We start from the raw sequence: 17,590 nt of genomic DNA, 5'->3' as shown, positions 1-17,590 counted from the left end.
TGTGATAAGTGAGATGTTTCTGGAATTTCAGAAGAAATACCACATATCCTCTTTTATCATACTTTTAAAGTGTTATCTAAACTATAGGCTATGACAGCTTTCCTTCTTTAACTCAATCAATAAGCAGTACTGCTGTAGGTACTGAGCTATGATAATGAAAAGGCAAGATAAATCATATGTAATGATTCCCAATGTCTGTTTTCAATCATTCTTTCTTTTCTGAGTTCGAATCCCATTTCCAGTTGAATGAATGAGCAAATCCAAATACAACAAATCACAATTTCCCTCAGATCTGTTCTATCTGCTGTATTCCCAAATGCTATCAGCATTATGAACATCTGATCGAACTACCACACTAGATACTCCACATTCAACCTTTTCATCAAACAGATGACCAAATCCTGACTCTTCTATTTCAGAAATAGTCATGATTCTGAATGCCCTTCTGTAGTTCTACCTCTTTTACCTTAATCTGGACCTTAATAAGTAGCCACTTAAACTAACAAAAATAGTTGAATTGATTTCACTAATACTATTCTGTCTTGATTCCAGGCCATCTTTTTTTCAGTATTACTGCCCCTGTAAAGCAACATGCTTATTTCATACTTCTCATGCCTTCTTCCATGTGTTGAAATGTTCATGATTATAACACTCATGGTGTCTCTCCGTATCTTACCAGTCTTCAAAAAGCTGAAATTCATAATTATAATTCATGAATCTGGAGGAAGAAATTAGACATGCATAACTCCCTTCTGTCATGCCTACAGCTTGGGAACTGACTATTTGGGCAAAGGTTCTCTCCTTTCTTTAATACTAACAATCCTACTGGGGCAGCTTCCCATTAGGGGACCTACATTGTTGGATCATACCCATGACTGGGTAAATAAATTTGCCTAATTCAGGTGTTCAACACTAGAAAACACACTTGCCTTCTTATATGAACCACCTCAGAGGTGATTTCATGGTTTCTAATTCCCAACTATTTGAAGAATATATAACTGGTACAAAATCCAAGCACTTATCAGAATTATATCATTAACAATAAAGACCTATCCCATATTTAAACCTTCCATTTGTCACCTGGATGTATATAGGATAAAATCCAGAATCCGTAGATTGTCATATAACTCTCTTGATTCCAAATAAGTTTGTAGCCAAACTTCCTGCCATCTTACCCCTATGCATGTCCCACCCTTATTTTACTATACATTACCTGCTCCAGCTAAACAGAATGTCCCAACATTGTCTAGTCAAATGAAACCATTTGTCAGCTTAAACTTTTGTGTATGATATTCCCTCTAACAGAGAAACTCCTACTGAAGCTCTAAAACCCAATCCAAATGCAATCTCAAAATTAGCACATCGTTTGCAATGTATGTATTTACATGTCCATTTCTCCCATTAGCATACGAATGCCTGAAGGGCAAAGACATTCTTTTACTCTTATTTGTATTCCTAGCACCAGGACAGTAGATATAACATAGTTGGATGTTAAGAAACATTTGCTACATGATGAATAATGAGAGAATGAATGGCAAAAATCATAAAATAAAAAGTTCAATTTTAGAAAGAAAAATGGAAAATTCAGACCTTCATTTATAAAGAGGAGAACATGCATGAAATAAGTAGGCTGATGACAACTTTCTAAAGACGTGGGTTTTTTTATATATAGCTTTTTTTGTAACGTTTATTTATTTTTGAGAAAGAGAGAGACAGAGCATGAACAGGGGAGGGTCAGAGAGAGAGAGGGACACACAGAATCTAAAACAGGCTCCAGGCTCTGAGCTGTCAGCACAGAGCCCGACACAGGGCTTGAACTCACCAAACACGAGATCATGACCTGAGCCAAAGTCGGACGCTTAACCGACTGAGCCACCCAGGCGCCCCTATATATAGCTTTTTAAGATGACGGTAAAGTGCTTAATCTAACGGTGTGGTGTTGAGCAAGTTGCATAATCTCCCTGTGGCTCCCTCCTTTCCACCCCCATTCCACCTGGAAACTCCCACATACACCTCAAAGTTCAATTTACAACCCACTTCCTCTAGGAAGCTTCCCTGGACCCTTAGGTTATTTCCCATGCTTCTCTTGCAGTGCAATTTATCGTAATTGTGAGTCTCCCTGTTAAACTGCATTCCTGGAGACAAGGTTTGGCATTGGCCTTTTCACCACTTCATCCTTAGAACTTAAGCTCAGTGCCTGGAATAGCAGGCAATCAGAGGTTATTAGTTAAACAAATAAGCCTGTGAAATGAGGGGACTGCAATATTTGATTTAAGTCCCTTACAGCACATTTGGAAATAAAAACAAAAGTCCCATGCAAGTTATTATACAATAACATACCCAGTAAATTACACTGGATGACAACTTTGGTTTTCAATTCTATCTCATCCATTTTCAGTTATAGTAATCATTAGTAGGCCCCTTCCTCCAACATTTGTGCCATCAACCAAAAAGTTTTCATCTCCCATAAAGTTCAGTATTCCATAATCTTTTCCCTTGAAACTTCATTGCAAGTATTTGTGTTTATTTAAAAAAAAATGCATACAATGGTGAAAATACGACTGATTAAGTCATAGTTTGAACTCAGTACCCATTCCATCCCCTTCCTCTTCATTTTTGGTAAAAGAGATAAGGAAATATGCATGCCTGGCAATTTCTAAATCTGACTTAGGCCACAATAAGGCACATTATCCCATGGCCTGCACTTTTTCCTCAGTATGGGAGCAGGTGAATCAAAGCTACACTCGAAGCTGGTATTGGCAGAATCTTTGATTTACCCCATGAGGTTTTAAAAAAACTTTTCTGAGGGCTTCCAATAAAAGGAACTAGAAAGTGATTTTAAAATCTTTTCCCCCCAAAACACTCCCTTCATGAAACTAGTTGCGGTTAATGCTATCAAGGGAGTTGATTCAGAAGGAATTGGGCTTTGTGTTTCCTTGTTATTTCTAGTGAGATGAATAGAAAGAAAATGTAGGCACTGGGTGACATGTAGAAACTCCTTTCCTAGAAGAAGGGCCACACGTACCATGGTATATTTATAGTTCAGTCACTTTGTCACTTACTCTCCTGAGCAGTGCCTTGCAGCATTATGCTGAGTCAGGTTTATTGGCACCATTCATCCTTTCTCTTTTTTCCAAAAACATAGTGTTTTCTTTAAGTTTACTTATTTATTTTCAGAGAGAGAGAGAGAGAGAGCATGCACACACATGAGCGGGGGAGGGTGAGAGACAGAGAGAGAGAGAGAGAGGAAGAATCCCAAGCAGGCCCTTTAAAGTCAGCTCAGCAAGGAGCCCTGAGCAGGCTTGATCTCATGAACTGTGGGATCATGACCTGAATTGAAATCAAGAGTTTGGATGCTTAACTGACTGAGCCACCCAGGTGCCATGAGGTGTTTATTCTTTATTTTTTTTAATTTTTTTAATGTTTATTTATTATTGAGAGACAGAGAGACACAGAGCGTGAGCAGGGGAGGGGTAGAGAGAGGGGAAGACACAGAATCCGAAGCAGGCTCCAGGCTCTGAGCTGTCAGCACAGAGCCCAACGCGAGGCTTGAACTCACAGACTGCGAGATCATGACCTATGCCGAAGTCGGTCGCTCAACCAACTGAGCCACCCAGGCGCCCCATATTCTTAATTATATCATCCCATAACTTTCAAACATTTAAAAACTCAAACAGTATCCTCAAAAATACTTCTCTCTTTCCTTCTTAAAAGTAACAGTGATTGGGGCACCTGGGTGCCTACCTGGAGTAAACGTTCAACTCTTGATTTTAGCTCAGGTCATGGTCTCACAGTTGGGAGCTGGGCCTGGGCATTAGGCTCTGTGCTGAAAGTGTGGAGCCTGCTTGGGATTCTCTCTCCCTCTCTCTCAGGTCTCCCCACTTGTGTGTGTGCATGCATGCGTGTGTTTGCTCTCTCTCTCAAAATAAATAAATAAACATTTTTGTAAAAAGTAACTGATCAAAAACTGGCCCAATTTCACCATTTTTAAGAGGAAAAAAGTTACTAAAAATCCTTTGATTTTTAAATACTTGATTTGCAGAAACTCAAAGTGGAGATTTCTAACTGCTAAATATTAGTTGAGAGAAAATTTCAATCCTTTTGATTATATGAAAAACATCAGAATTGATAATAAAACATTTTTAAAATGTATGATACAGTTACAAACCATATAATATTTTTTCTGCAAAAAAACTAACCAAATATAGGAAACATTTCACATTAAAAAAATCATAAATGTAAGAGCATGTGCTTTACTTATTTACAAAGACATGTTCACAGAACCTGCAAAGTTCCAGATGAAGTCCTGATTTTCAAATGCTTTTATTTCTATACAACATTCATATTATCACAAGGGTGCAATATAACTCAACTTACTTATTAAACTATGTTTTGTTTCATAAGGATAGTAGCATCTAAAACTTAAGAGATGCTTACTATGGGCCAGACATATATTGAAGTGCCTTACATATTTTATTAATTTATTCTTAAAATAACTCAAGATGGTAGATACTATAATCACTCCACTTAAAAGATCAGGACCTTGAAGTACAAAGAGACTAAGGGAGCCAGGTTTCCAGCTGGGCAGCCTGGCTCCAGAACCCCTGCTCGAAGCTGCTATACCAGATAGACTCTAATTAGTGTAATATTTATTGGATTATAAAGAATGCAACAATTTATGCCAAAATAGGGGGGAAAATTAATAGCAATAGAAAAAAAGAAGTATTTTTTTTAATATTTTCTAAAAAAAAAGCAAATAAACGAAACTGGACCCATAGCAGGAAAAAATAGGTATAATAAAATTAATATGCTAACATGAATCAAGTCAAATCAAATATGCAATGATATATTATTATCCATCTAGTATAGGCACATTAATGTGTAGACTGCTATTGGAACTACAACTTACTATAAAGGTACAATCTTTGTGCTTTTGGGATTTACAATCTAATTGGAAGACAAATTACAGTATGTTCTGGAAGATCAAAGCACATGGCTCTTTTTAAAGTCAACATTTCTCAAAAGAATGGGAGGATGGCTGTGGCGCAGTGTATAGAAGAGGCACAGAGGTCATGGCATGGGCTAGAGTGCCTTCCTTCAGTCGTCTGGAAGCATATTCAAAGACACATAAAATTATGTCATCTGGATCTGCTGGGAATATGTGAGGACAGGGCCAACTGTTACTACCTCTATCAGAAAAATAAAGCTGTGAGGTTGGTAGAAATGGTAACAATTCTCATCAATTCCAAATTAACAGAAAAGATATGCACACTTTTCACAACTGACAATGTGGTTCTAAACAGAAAGGGAAGGGAGGATAAACTTAAAATAAGCAAGGAGTCTCTTAAACCTGAGACTGTCCAAATAAACAAAAAATTAGAGTATTCAATTCAATAAACATTGACTTTGGTGTTTAGCAGAAGAGGAGACATATTGTTAAAATAAATAAATGTTTTAAAATTTCCAGTGAAGGGCAATGCTTGTGGACTAGAAATGCCAGTAGAGGCAGCTTGTGCTTAATTTACTGAAAGCCTTTAAAATCAGTCTCGAACAATAAAATCCCAATTTAAAGTGATTTGGATTCTTACATACTTTAGAGGGAATGGATGAGAATTTTTTTAAAGGCGCAAGCACTTGTAGTTTCTCACAGAAAGACACCAAATAAGGCTAAGACTTTATTATCTCCATCAAATTAGAAATCAAACACCACACTGCCTTTAGAATTTGGGACAGTACTTAATGAAGGATTCAATTAAATTTTGCTCTTAATAAGCACACGTATATTCCATGCACATAGATGTGGGATATGTAGTCTTTGTTCCTATTTTCCACTCACTGCTACAACTCAAAAAATGAAATAGAAATAAAGTAGAATTAGAGAAAATAATGATTATCACTTATAAATATTATTAGCCTTGGCAGTAATTAAGTAATTAGCAACTAGAATCCAAGGATATTACCCAAATTTGTTTTATATATTTGATATTCTTATCTTTTCTATAAGCTGTTGAGGCATTCGCCATTTTTATAACAAGAAATATTTATCACAGATACATTAAGTGCTTAATACTAAAATTAATTTATGTTCTTTGTGCAACATACAAATCAAAGGACCTGTAGAAGTAATGCAGTACATGAGAGAAAAAATGAGATTAAAAACTTAATTTCCCAATTTAGGTTACCTTTATAAATACATGTTATTGATATAACTAAGATGCTACAGGTGTTTTCATTTAAACAATTATAATCAGAGAATGCTGAAAATATGTTATCACCATCCTTTATAGGTACTCTGTCAAGTTTATTTCATTCCTTGAATTGTTTCAAATATATTTATATAATGTATTCACCAAGGACTTTTTGAATTACCACTATGGAATCCACCTGTGCTAAGATACTGGGAGGTATAATTCTATAGGGAAGAGTGGGAAATAAAGCTATATACATAGTATATATAAAGCCATTTCATGAAGTTCTCAAGTGCTAAGGAATAGGACCTTCATCCTATAGTACAGAGTAACATTGGTGAATTTAATGAAAAGAAAAACTGGAGTTAGATATTTGAATCTGGGATAACATTTTGAACTTTAGTAATAGGTGAACTACAGTACCATTTAAACAACAGCAAAGTTGAGAAGCGACATGCTTTAGGGAGACCTCATGAGATGATCCTTCCTTACTTTGCGCATATCTCTCTAAATGTATCTTCACTTGGTAAAATAATTATTTGTTTAAAGGTCTCCCTCCAGCCCCAGTTTGTGAGGTTTTTAAGTAGAAGAAATACTTCATTCATCTTTGCACTCTCCAAAATACATCTTGGTACCTGGCATTCATTAGACACTAAATGTTTGTTACATGCATGGGCATATAATAAAGGATGAAATGTCTTCTATGGCATGGAATGGAGAAAGAGATTTGGGATCCAGTCACACAGAAGTGCAATAGTGTCTACTGTAAGTCTAGCCTCAACCTGCACATAGAAATTGTTTAAGTATTTCTTACAAGAAGGAATGTGTGTATGAATAAATAAATGAATTAATGATACAATCAGTTCAATGAAGGAATAAATACATTAAGAGAAAATGGATAAAGTCTGAACTTTGGAAAAGTACTAAAAAGTAATAAGCTAGAGAAAGAAAAGCACTCAATGATAGGCTCAGAAGAGGAATAGTTAAAAGAAAAAAAAACAAGAAAATGGGGTGTCCATAAACAATAATAATGTGCTACATTTCTACAGCACTTTCACATTATTTTAATTCTGATAACAGTCCGGAAAGATAGGGGGATAAGGTTTTATTATGCTTGTCTTTTTAATAGAGGAAGAAACTGAAGCCCAGAAAGGTTAGGTGACTTAGAGGATTTCAAATAGAAAGAAATATTTAACATTGTCAAATGCAGGAAATAGGATGATAATGCAGAAAAAATGTCATAGATTTGGCATGTAGTCCATTGAAGCCTGTGCAAAGTGAAGTGAGTTTGGGAAGGAAGGAAGAAGAGGGGTGGGAAGGCAGGTCAATGTTTTAAGTGTTAGAAATAAATATATTAAATCACATAGTATCACATATGTGATAATCACAAAAATGTCACACATAAATCATCACATAGGTATCAGAATGGAACAAGATTTAGGGTAGAAGAGGGAGACATGAATAGCTTCTTTTTTTAGCTAAGATTTCTTAAATAATGAAAGTAAATTCCTCATTGTCCACAAATAACTCAAAGGATATTTCACTTAACACATGACTTTACTTACCTTGAATTCTCATTTTCCTAATATTTCCCTGTTCACTGAGATCTCAAAAAGAAAAAAAAAGTCTTATCATCTTGGGTAAGATCTTGGTAAATTTTTTAATATTTTTCTTGGTAAAATTCTGACAATTACTGATGCCCTTTCCCCCTTTCTTTAATGTTTTCCATTCAAAAAAACAGTTCTGAAAACGTTTTGATGGGAAGAGAGGCATGAATGCTATCTAACCTTCTAGCTCTTCCATCTTCCCTCTCACTTGGAAAGTAGCTTCTTATTCACGTAAACATTGAAAGGCCCTGAAAGCACAGGTAATTCTATTTAAGGATTAATTTATTTCTATTTATTTCATGTCAGGAGAAGGGAGGGGGCAGAAAGGAAAGCGAAAGACCATTTTTTTCCTTGATTTCTCTAATGTATATGGGTAGTATATGTAAAATACGGGAAGAAACATACAAGTAAATTCTGGAATAAAATACATAAATAAACTAATACGTAAATAAATTCTGGAATGGTTTTGCAAATAAAAATCACTAGACTCAAACTTTCTTACACTTCATATTTTAAATACTAAATTAAGGGGCACCTGGGTGGCTCAGTCAATTAAGCGTCCGAGTTTGGCTAAGGTCATCATCTTGTGGTTCATGGATTCAAGCCCCGCGTTAGGCTCTGCGCTGACAGCTCAGAGCCTGGAGCCTGCTTCGGATTCTGTGTCTCCCTCTCTCTCTGCCCCTACCCAACTCACATTCTGTCTCTCTGTCTCTGTCTCTCTCAAAAATAAATAAACATTAAAAAAATTAAATACTAAATTAAGCAAAAGCTATTTTCTATGATCTTGTGAGTCATATCTACTTATGTTTGTTTAGGAAAAAATACATTTTTCTTAATGTTAGTTAGAGATGTCAGTTGTGAAACATAAATTTAGATGGGTAAGATAAATTAGTTTTTGATAAGTGAATCATCAACAGAATTGCTAGTTAAATATGACTCAACTTTTTACTCAGTTTTTGGTGATGTGCCGAGTAGTAAGAACAGTATGATTTTTTAGATGATAGAATATAATTTATGAGTTTTTCTTTTTTCTCTTTTCCTGAACGCAGTTAATGATAAACAAACCACACTATGACTGTGTCTACATATCACATAAACATCTAGATGAAAAGTGACAAATTCGGGCCATCATCCAGCTATTTGAAAACATTTATCTTGATGACATTAAACATCTGGATGTTTCCAAATACCAAGATGTTTGATGTCCTGCAGATAAAATATCCTGATGACTGGTTGAATTTTTTACTTATCTGCTGCATAAAAATGCACATTTGCTTGCATATATCTCTTCCTATTTCAGACACAAAATGTAATTTTAGCATGGATATAGTAGGGAGTCATAGGATCTGTCAGGTTTAGATTTTTTTTGCGCTGTTATTGTTATTTATAATGAATGTCTGTCTTAGAAAAACATCTTTTATTTTACTTTCAGTAAATAAAAGAGTTAATCATTTAAACAGTGTGTATTAAAAGGTAAAGAATTTGCAAAATAAAGGAACATGGGTACCTATGCTTTCATCTACAATGAGCCCCCAAAACACTGAGTTTGGGGGAAATATAACACAAAATACTCTTAATTGATTAACTTATTACTCACTTGGAATATTATATAAGACATTTCCCTTTCTTATCTTTCTGTTAAAAGCATTTTTTTCTTCCTTAGCATGTCCATTTATGCCATCCAGATGAGGTGACAGAAATTCAAACTTTCTAATTTGATAATTTTGATGTTTCTAGCGATGGCTTGGCACGAGGACAGTAGTACACATGGATTCTATTTTTGCCTATTCATTAGGTCTTAATTTGTCTGAATCATTGAAGATTGGCTGTTACAACTTCTCTGTCACATTTTCTTACTCTAGGTCTAATTGAAGAAAAGCCATTCTTACGGAGGAAACAGGCAAACGTTTATTACAAAACGGACTATGTATTTTGATTATCAGCTTAAAAGAAAGATTAATGTTATTTTCAATCCCCACCACTTTAAAAATAATTCTGTATAAGCATTAAATGCCATTTCTAAGCCTTTTAAATCAAGATTGCTTGGATTTCATACTAGAAGAAGAAAATGAATGTTAAAGTGGAAAACAATTCCCTGAAAGGTGGAAACTCTTATGGCACTGAAATAACAGACAATTGAATAATGCATTTCAGCTCCCGAGAACTCTACCTGTAGGATCACTCAGAACTGAACCAAAGGCACTGATGACCACATCGGCTCTCAGATGGACTAGCTCATCTTCATGTTCATTCCAGTTTCCCATTTCATCTTGCTCTGTCCGAACAAACTGCATAGCAACAATTCTCCCTCCTTTTACTATAACCTTCCGTGGGGACAGGAAAGGCAAAAATTCACACCTTTTTTCCTTAGCAAGCTCCACCTAAAACAAAACAGAACAGAGGAGAAGTTGACAATGTTTCTTCTCCATTTAATACTTGGTTTTAAATTCAATTATACATGCTACAGCTTCCGATGCTTAAATCAACATAAAGCTTTTTCTTTCACCAAAGCTGATGTACAGTTATCAGCTATTTACATTTTGCAAATCACTGACTCAAGGGAGTCTTAAATAGACTGGAGTTGTCATGTGGAAGTTTACAGAGTATGGCATCACAAGATATTTCTCAAGTTTTAGGGACACCATACCCTATGGTTGGTGGCATATAAAGTTTTTGCCTGTAGCAAAAGTCTGGTTTTCCATATGCTTTCATTTATGTAGGCTTAACTTCTCTTTTCAATCATGCCACATATGAAATTAAATACTTCTGATCATTACCAGGTTGCATATATCTAAACTGGAAAAAAGTCAATCAAGTGGGTGAGCCAATCTCTGCAAGTGCATGATTTAAATGGTAGGTAGAGGAAAGAAGACTGAGAAACTGTGGGATCAAGAAACAAATAACATTTAATCTTACTTTTGTAAAAATGCAAATGAAAAATTTAAGAAAGAGAAACAAGTATGTTCTTCTTGACAAATTCCCAGTTAATCCACATCTATTACCTCATTTATTCTGCTATAAAATGGGACACCCTGGTTTTTGTTTTCATGCCCATAATGGGATGCCTATCAAGACAGAATGTAAATATTTACTTATTTTTTATTTTTCCATTTATTGTTTTTTTTGGGGGGGGGGAATCCAGGCCTTTGTCAATGTAACCCTAACTAGTATATTGAGTGTATTTTTCAAAAATTGTACTACTGAAGTGGATGAGGGATTGTCAAATCTCATTCCTTCCCTCCCTCATGGAAGACAGGTGGGTTCTTAGTAGGACCCCTGACAAGTGAGATTAAGAAGGTTGTTTGTGTGAGGTTCCATACAAGGAGTTGTCTGGCACCAACAAGATGGAAAAACTGAGACATAAAGTGACTTGCCTTATGTTGTGATCAAATCATAGACCCACTTCTGGGCACTCTGTCCATAATTAGTGGTTCCAAACTTTGGCATGCATCAGTGGTTCCAGAACTTTGGCAAGCTGGGGGGCTTGTTAAAACTAATTGCATGGACCCACCCTCAGAACTTTTAGCTCTATAGGATTAGATGAGGCCTGAGGATCTGCATTTCTAACAAAGTCCTAAGTGATGCTATGCTGCTGGTCTAGAAATGACAATTTGTGGACTTATCAGATTATATCTGACTGGCTCTGAACTTAGTTGGTCTATACCATGCATTCTTTTTGAGAGTAATATCATCCATAAGGGATCAAAAATTAATTCTTGAAAAAGGAAAAAATCTTAGATGTCAAAATTGAATTTGTGACAACTCCCCCCCATAAGAGCAATAATATATAAACAAATATACAGGATATCTATATTATTAAAATTACAGTGTGTTTGTGTGTGTATTGGGGAGGGTTAATTAGGAATAAAGGTTTATGAAGACTCACTAAAGGGATAACTTAAAAAAACAAAAACAAAATTGAGAAACACTGGTCATTCCTGTATGTTGGCACAAAGCTATTCAGCCTATGTCTTCTTTATGCTTTGAATATTGGCTTTAAAGCCTTAAAAATTGGACCACATAAATTATTATTGCAAAATATTTCCCTTTTCTTTATAAATTAAGAGATTATCAATATGAAAAATACTAGATATTAGGTATATTGTGGGTAGTAAGTATCAAAACAATGGATCTTAAACTGCACACTGTTTAGACAGGAAAATTAGGAGTAAGTGGAATTGAATCAGGTTTGAAACCGGCTTCTAATGCTTACTTGGGATAGTCACTAAATAAATCTCTTTGATCTTCAGCCTTCATATATGTAAAATGGAAATAAAACCTAATTAGTTAGTATGTGGTGTTATTTAAAGCAATTTAGAAATGTAAAACACCTAAAACAAAACTTAACATATAGAAAGTGCAAGTAAATACTATTTATTTGTAGTTGCAATTTTTTGTATTTTTTTTAATGTTTATTTATTTTTGAGAGAGAGACAGAGACCAAATACAAGCTGGGGAGGGGCAGAGAGAGAAGGAGACACAGAATGCAAAGAAGACTTCAGGCTCCTAGCTGTCAGCAAAGAGCCCAAAGTGGGGATTGAACCCATGGACCATGAGATCATGACCTAAGCCAAAGTTGGATGCTTTACCCACTCAGCCACCCAGGTGCTCTTGTAGTAAATTTTCTGAATTCACTTTTCCCTGAAAATCATTCTTCAAACTATTCAATACCACTTAGCAATAGGATTATGAATGCAATAGAAAGGTGACCCAAGAGCAAAGGTAAAAAAAAAAAAAAAAAAAGGAAAAGAAAAAGCCAAAGAATTTAGACTCTGTTTTAATTTTCAACAAAATAAAATGTATGATTTCTAGAAGGCAAAGTATTTCTTGAATAGTTCTAATTACAAAACAAATCTGGCTCCATACAGAAGATAGGTTTCCTGTGTCACTTTTGTCACACTTACATTATGTAGCACCTTATAACTCATCGATATAAACCAGTTTATTGTGCTTCAAAACTGCCAAGTGATGCTAAATTTTAATGATAATTCCAAACTTGATTGAATAACAATGACAAGTGTTTATGGTTTCAATAAATCAGTACATGATACATATTTAAAATAGTACTTTATTCTGCAAAGGGCAGAAATAAAATCCTGAACTATGCTGCACGTATTGTGAGCATGTCTCAGACTGATTTAGGATCTATTTTGTCCCATTCTACTTTTTATGTCTCTTAATACTTAGATAGTATCTATTATTTTCTGTAGATAATCTCATATAATTTTTGGAAAATTTGGCATCAAATTTAAAAACAAAATTGGGATTATTTATTTTCTGTTTAAAGAAATTCCTCCATATTTGGAGGGGCTAAGATGGTGGAACAGCACGGAAGGTTTTTTTGCATCTCTTGTCCCTGAAATGGAGCCAGATCAACATGAAACTATCCTGCACACCTAAAAAACTGATTTGAGAATTAACACAACAATCTGACAAACTGAACCACAGAACTCAGCAGGTATGCAGCATGGAGAGGTGAACTTGGGGAGAGAGGAGCCATGGAGGGTAGGGAGCTGTTTTTGCTTGCAAAGAGAGGAAGGAGATGGGGGGAGAGTATGGGAAAAGCAACCCCCCACCAAAAGCAGCTACAAAGAAAGTGGAAAAGTGGGAACAGTTGCAGGGACTGAAAAAAAAAGGGAGAAAGGAGAAGAGAGACGGTTAAATTCCATTAAGACTCTATAAACAGGGGGAATACAGAGTCTGAAACTCCACAGTTCGATATCTGGCAGAGCTCTGGTGAGAAGTGGAATACCAAGGAGCAGAGAGCGAGCTCCAAGGGTCCTTGGGGCACACAGGAAGAGGCAGTTCCCCTGCTGAGAGGACATTTGGTAGAGACTGTGCAGCCTGTCCACAGGCAAAGGTCCCAGAGGACCCCAGAGAACAACCACATTCACTGGTGTTGGAACAAGGACCTTAAGTGGGAAGCCAGGCACTAGATGTGTATTGTGATTTTCCATAAACCCTGAAGCACTAGTGCTACAAGATTGTGTGAACTTTTTCTGGGGTGGGCTGCCACCCAGCCACAGTCTCTGGTCATCGGCAGCAGCATGGTCTTGAGAACATTCCTGGGAGTGGGTTGGCACCCAGCCATTGCTCAGCAAGACCCACCCCCAGAAGATCTAAGCAGGTCAAAGCTGAAGTTCCTCAGAAGTGAGGGGTTGGGAAACAGAACCACATCTGAGATAAAACTCAGGATGGAGGTGCCGCCTGGCAGCCTGATAGCTTGGTCACAGACAGTGTAGAAGCAGGGAGTGGATGGAAGCTGGAGACAAAGGAGGGGTGCTTGATTGCCAGACATGGAGAGCACAGAGTTCTGATACTAGAGACTGGGTAGCTGGTCACCCCTCCCACACATGCGCATACACAGCTACACATGCCACAGCAATCCATCCAGGTAAGCTAAGCAGCACCATCCAGTGGAGAAGGAAGGTGTTACACTAAGCCCTGCCCAACTTGACTAGGGTTTGTCAAGGCCTCTTGAAAAACACAAGTCTCTCCACCTGCTTAGTATATGGACTATAAAGTGCTTTATAGCTTGACTTCTATGGGAAAACAGATGTACTTTCAATCGTACTTCATTCTGTCTGTTGGTCATTTCATTCAATTCTTTTTAATTTTTCTTTTCCTATTTTTGAATACAGAAAAAGAAAAAAACTTATTTTCCACTTTTATTTAAAAGATTTTTCTTTATTTTTTTTCTAATCTATGTTTTACATTTTTGTAAATTTTTAAAATTCTATTTTACTTTCATCATTTCATTTTATTCTATTTTACTGTATTAATTTTTTCCTATTTTGAAGTCTTCCTTTTTTAATTCTTTTTTCTTTTTTCTCTTTTTTTCTTTTCTTATCTTTCCATTTTTTTATCTAATCTATCAAGCTTCTTTCAACAACCAGAGCAAAACACACCTAGGATCTAGCATCCTTTATTTTATTTCCTTGTGTTGCTTTTAATTTTTTAATTTTAATTTTTTTCTTTATTAATTCCTTTTCTTCCTACAAAATGATGAAATGAAGGAATTCACCCTAAACGAAAGAACAGGAAGAATTGACAGCCAGGGACTTAATCAACACAGATACAAGCAAGATGTCTGAACCAGAATTTAGAATAATGATAATAATACTAGTTGGGGTTGAAAATAGATTAGAATCCCCTTCTGAGAAGTAAAAGCTAGTCAGGATGAAATAAAAAATGCTAAAACTGAGCGGCAATCTCAAATGGATGCCATGGCGGCAAGGATGGATGAGTCAGAGCAGCAAATCAGCAACACAGAGGACAAATTTATGGAGAATAATGAAGCAGAAAAAAACAGGGGGACTAAGGCAAAAGAGCAAGAAATAAAAATTATAGAACTCAGTGACTCATTAAAAAGGAATAACATCAGAATCACAGGTGTCCGAGAAGGTGAAGAGTGAAAAAAAGGTAGAAAATTTATGTGAGCAAATCATAGTGGAAAATTTTCCTAACCTGGGGAAAGACATAGACATCAAAATCCAGGAAGCACAGAGGACACTCATTAGATTCAACAAAAACCAACCATCAACAGGGCATATCATAGTAAAATTCACAAAATACTCAGGCAAGGAAAGAATCATGAAAGCAACAAGGGAAAAAAAAAGTCTTAACATACAAGGGAAAACGGATCAGGTTCACAGCAGACCTATCCACAGAAACGTGGCAGGCAAGAAAGGAGTGGCAGGATATATTCAATGTGTTGAATTGGAAAAATATGCAGCCAAGAATTCTTTATCCACCAAGGTTCTCATTCAAAACAGAAGGTGAGATAAAAAGTTTCCCAGACAAACAAAAATTAAAGGAATTTGTGACCACTAAACCAGCCCTGCAAGAAATTTTAAGGGGGACTCTCTGAGGGGAGAAAAGATGAAAAAAAAAAAAAAAGACCAAAAGCAACAAAGACTAGAAAGGACCAGAGAACACTACCAGAAACTCCAACTATTACTATGGCAATAAATTCATATCTTTCAGTACTCACTCTAAACATCAATGGTCTAAAAACTCCAATCAAAAGACACAGGGTAACAGAATAGATTAGAAAACAAGATCCATCTATATGCTGTTTACAAGAGACCCATTTTAGACCTAAAGGCACCTTCGGATTGAAAATAAGGGGATGGAGAACCATCTATCATGCTAATGGTTGCCAAAAGAAGCCGGAGTAGCCATACTTATATCAGACAATCTAGATTTTAAAATAAAGACTGTAACAAGAGCTGAAGAAGGGCATTATATCATAATTAAGGGGTCTATCTACCAAGAAGACCTAACAATTATACACATTTATGTTCCAAATGTGAGAGCACCCAAATATATAAATCAATCAACCGCAGACTTAAATAAACTCATTGATAATAATACCATAATAGTAGGGGACTTCAACACCCCACTTGCAGCAATGGACAGATCATCTAAACAGAAAACCAACAAGGAAACATTGGCTTCGAATGACACACTGGACCAGATGGACTTAACAGACACATTCAGAACATTTCATGCTAAAGCAGCAGAATACACAGTCTTCTCGAGTGCACATGGAACAACTATAGAATGGATCACATACTAGGACACAAATCAGCCCTCAACAAGTACAAAAAGATTGAGATCATATTGTGCATATTTTCAGACCACGACACTATGAAACTCAAAGTCAGCCACAAGAAAAAATTTGGAAAGATAACAAATACTTGGAGACTAAAGAACACCCTAATAAAGAATGAATGGGCTAACCAAGAAATTAAAGAGGAAATTAAAAATTACATGGAAACCAATGAAAACGACAACACCACAGCCTAAAACCTTTGGGATGCAGCAAAAGTGGTCATAAGAGGGGACTATATAGCAAACCAAGCCTTCCTAAAGAAGGAAGAAAGGTCTCAGATACACAACCTGACCTTGCAACTCAAAGAGCTGGAAAAAGAACAGCAAATAAAACCCAAAACCACCAGAATACAGGAAATAATAAAGATTAGAGCAGAAATCAATGCTATTAAAACCAAAAAAAGCAGTAGAACAGATCAATGAAAACAGGAGCTGGTTCTTTGAAAGAATTAACAAATTTGGTAAACCCCTAGCCAGTTTGATCAAAAAGAAAAAGGAAAGGACCCAAATAAATAAAATCGAGAATGAAAGAGGAGAGATCACAACCAACACTGCAGATACACAAACAATACTAACAGAATATTATGAGCTATTATATGCCAATACAATGGGCAATCTGGAAGAAATGGACAAACTCCTAGAAACATATAAACTACCAAAACTGAAACAGGAAGAAATAGAAAATTTAAACAGACCCATAACCCATAAAGAAATAGAATTAGTAATCAAAAATCTCCCAAAAAATAAGAGTTCAGGGTCAGATGGCTTTCAAGGGGAATTCTATCAAACATTTAAAGAAGAGTTAACACCTATTCTCTTGAAGCTGTTCCAAAAAATAGAAATGGAAGGAAAACTTCCAAACTCTTTCTATGAAGCCAGAATTACCTTGATTCCAAAACCAGACAAAGACCCCACTAAAAAGGAGAACTATAGTCCAATTTCCCTGATGGGCATGGATGCAAAAATCCTCAACAAGATACTGGCTAACCAGATCCAACAATACATTAAAAGAATTATTCACCAAGGCCAAGTGGGATTTATATCTGGGATGCAGGACTGGTTCAATATCTGCAAAACAATCAATGTGATACTTCACATCATTAAAGAAAGGACAAGAACCATATGATCCTCTCAATAGATGCAGAGAAAGCATCTAACAAAATACAGTATCCTTTCCTT

At 35.9% G+C, this 17,590-nt stretch overlaps 1 protein-coding gene and 1 long non-coding RNA gene across 6 annotated transcripts in view; one reads left to right on the top strand and one right to left on the bottom strand.

The window, feature by feature from the left end:
- DPYD (dihydropyrimidine dehydrogenase) overlaps positions 1–17,590 on the bottom strand; it is an 848,382-nt gene that overhangs the window by 435,271 nt on the left and 395,521 nt on the right. For all 3 annotated transcript variants that reach the window (XM_049618417.1, XM_049618415.1, XM_049618416.1), the window contains one exon: positions 9,966–10,176. In XM_049618417.1, coding sequence (XP_049474374.1) covers positions 9,966–10,176 — 211 coding nt within the window. The remainder of the gene's footprint in view (positions 1–9,965; positions 10,177–17,590) is intronic.
- LOC125913353 (uncharacterized) overlaps positions 1–17,590 on the top strand; it is a 47,319-nt gene that overhangs the window by 19,771 nt on the left and 9,958 nt on the right. Inside the window, exon 6 of one of the 3 annotated variants that reach the window (XR_007454987.1) lies at positions 9,658–10,121. The exons of 1 other annotated variant lie outside the window; for it this stretch is intronic. This is a non-coding gene — a long non-coding RNA (uncharacterized LOC125913353). Of the gene's footprint in view, positions 1–7,929; positions 8,070–9,657; positions 10,122–17,590 lie in introns of those variants that run through there. One more of the 3 variants, XR_007454989.1, reaches the window with a different exon arrangement.

Source organism: Panthera uncia (genome assembly GCF_023721935.1).
Source record: "Panthera uncia isolate 11264 chromosome C1 unlocalized genomic scaffold, Puncia_PCG_1.0 HiC_scaffold_4, whole genome shotgun sequence".
Taxonomy (NCBI): domain Eukaryota; kingdom Metazoa; phylum Chordata; class Mammalia; order Carnivora; family Felidae; genus Panthera; species Panthera uncia.
Note: the sequence above shows the minus strand (reverse complement) of the source record. Positions and strands in the feature narration are given on the sequence as shown.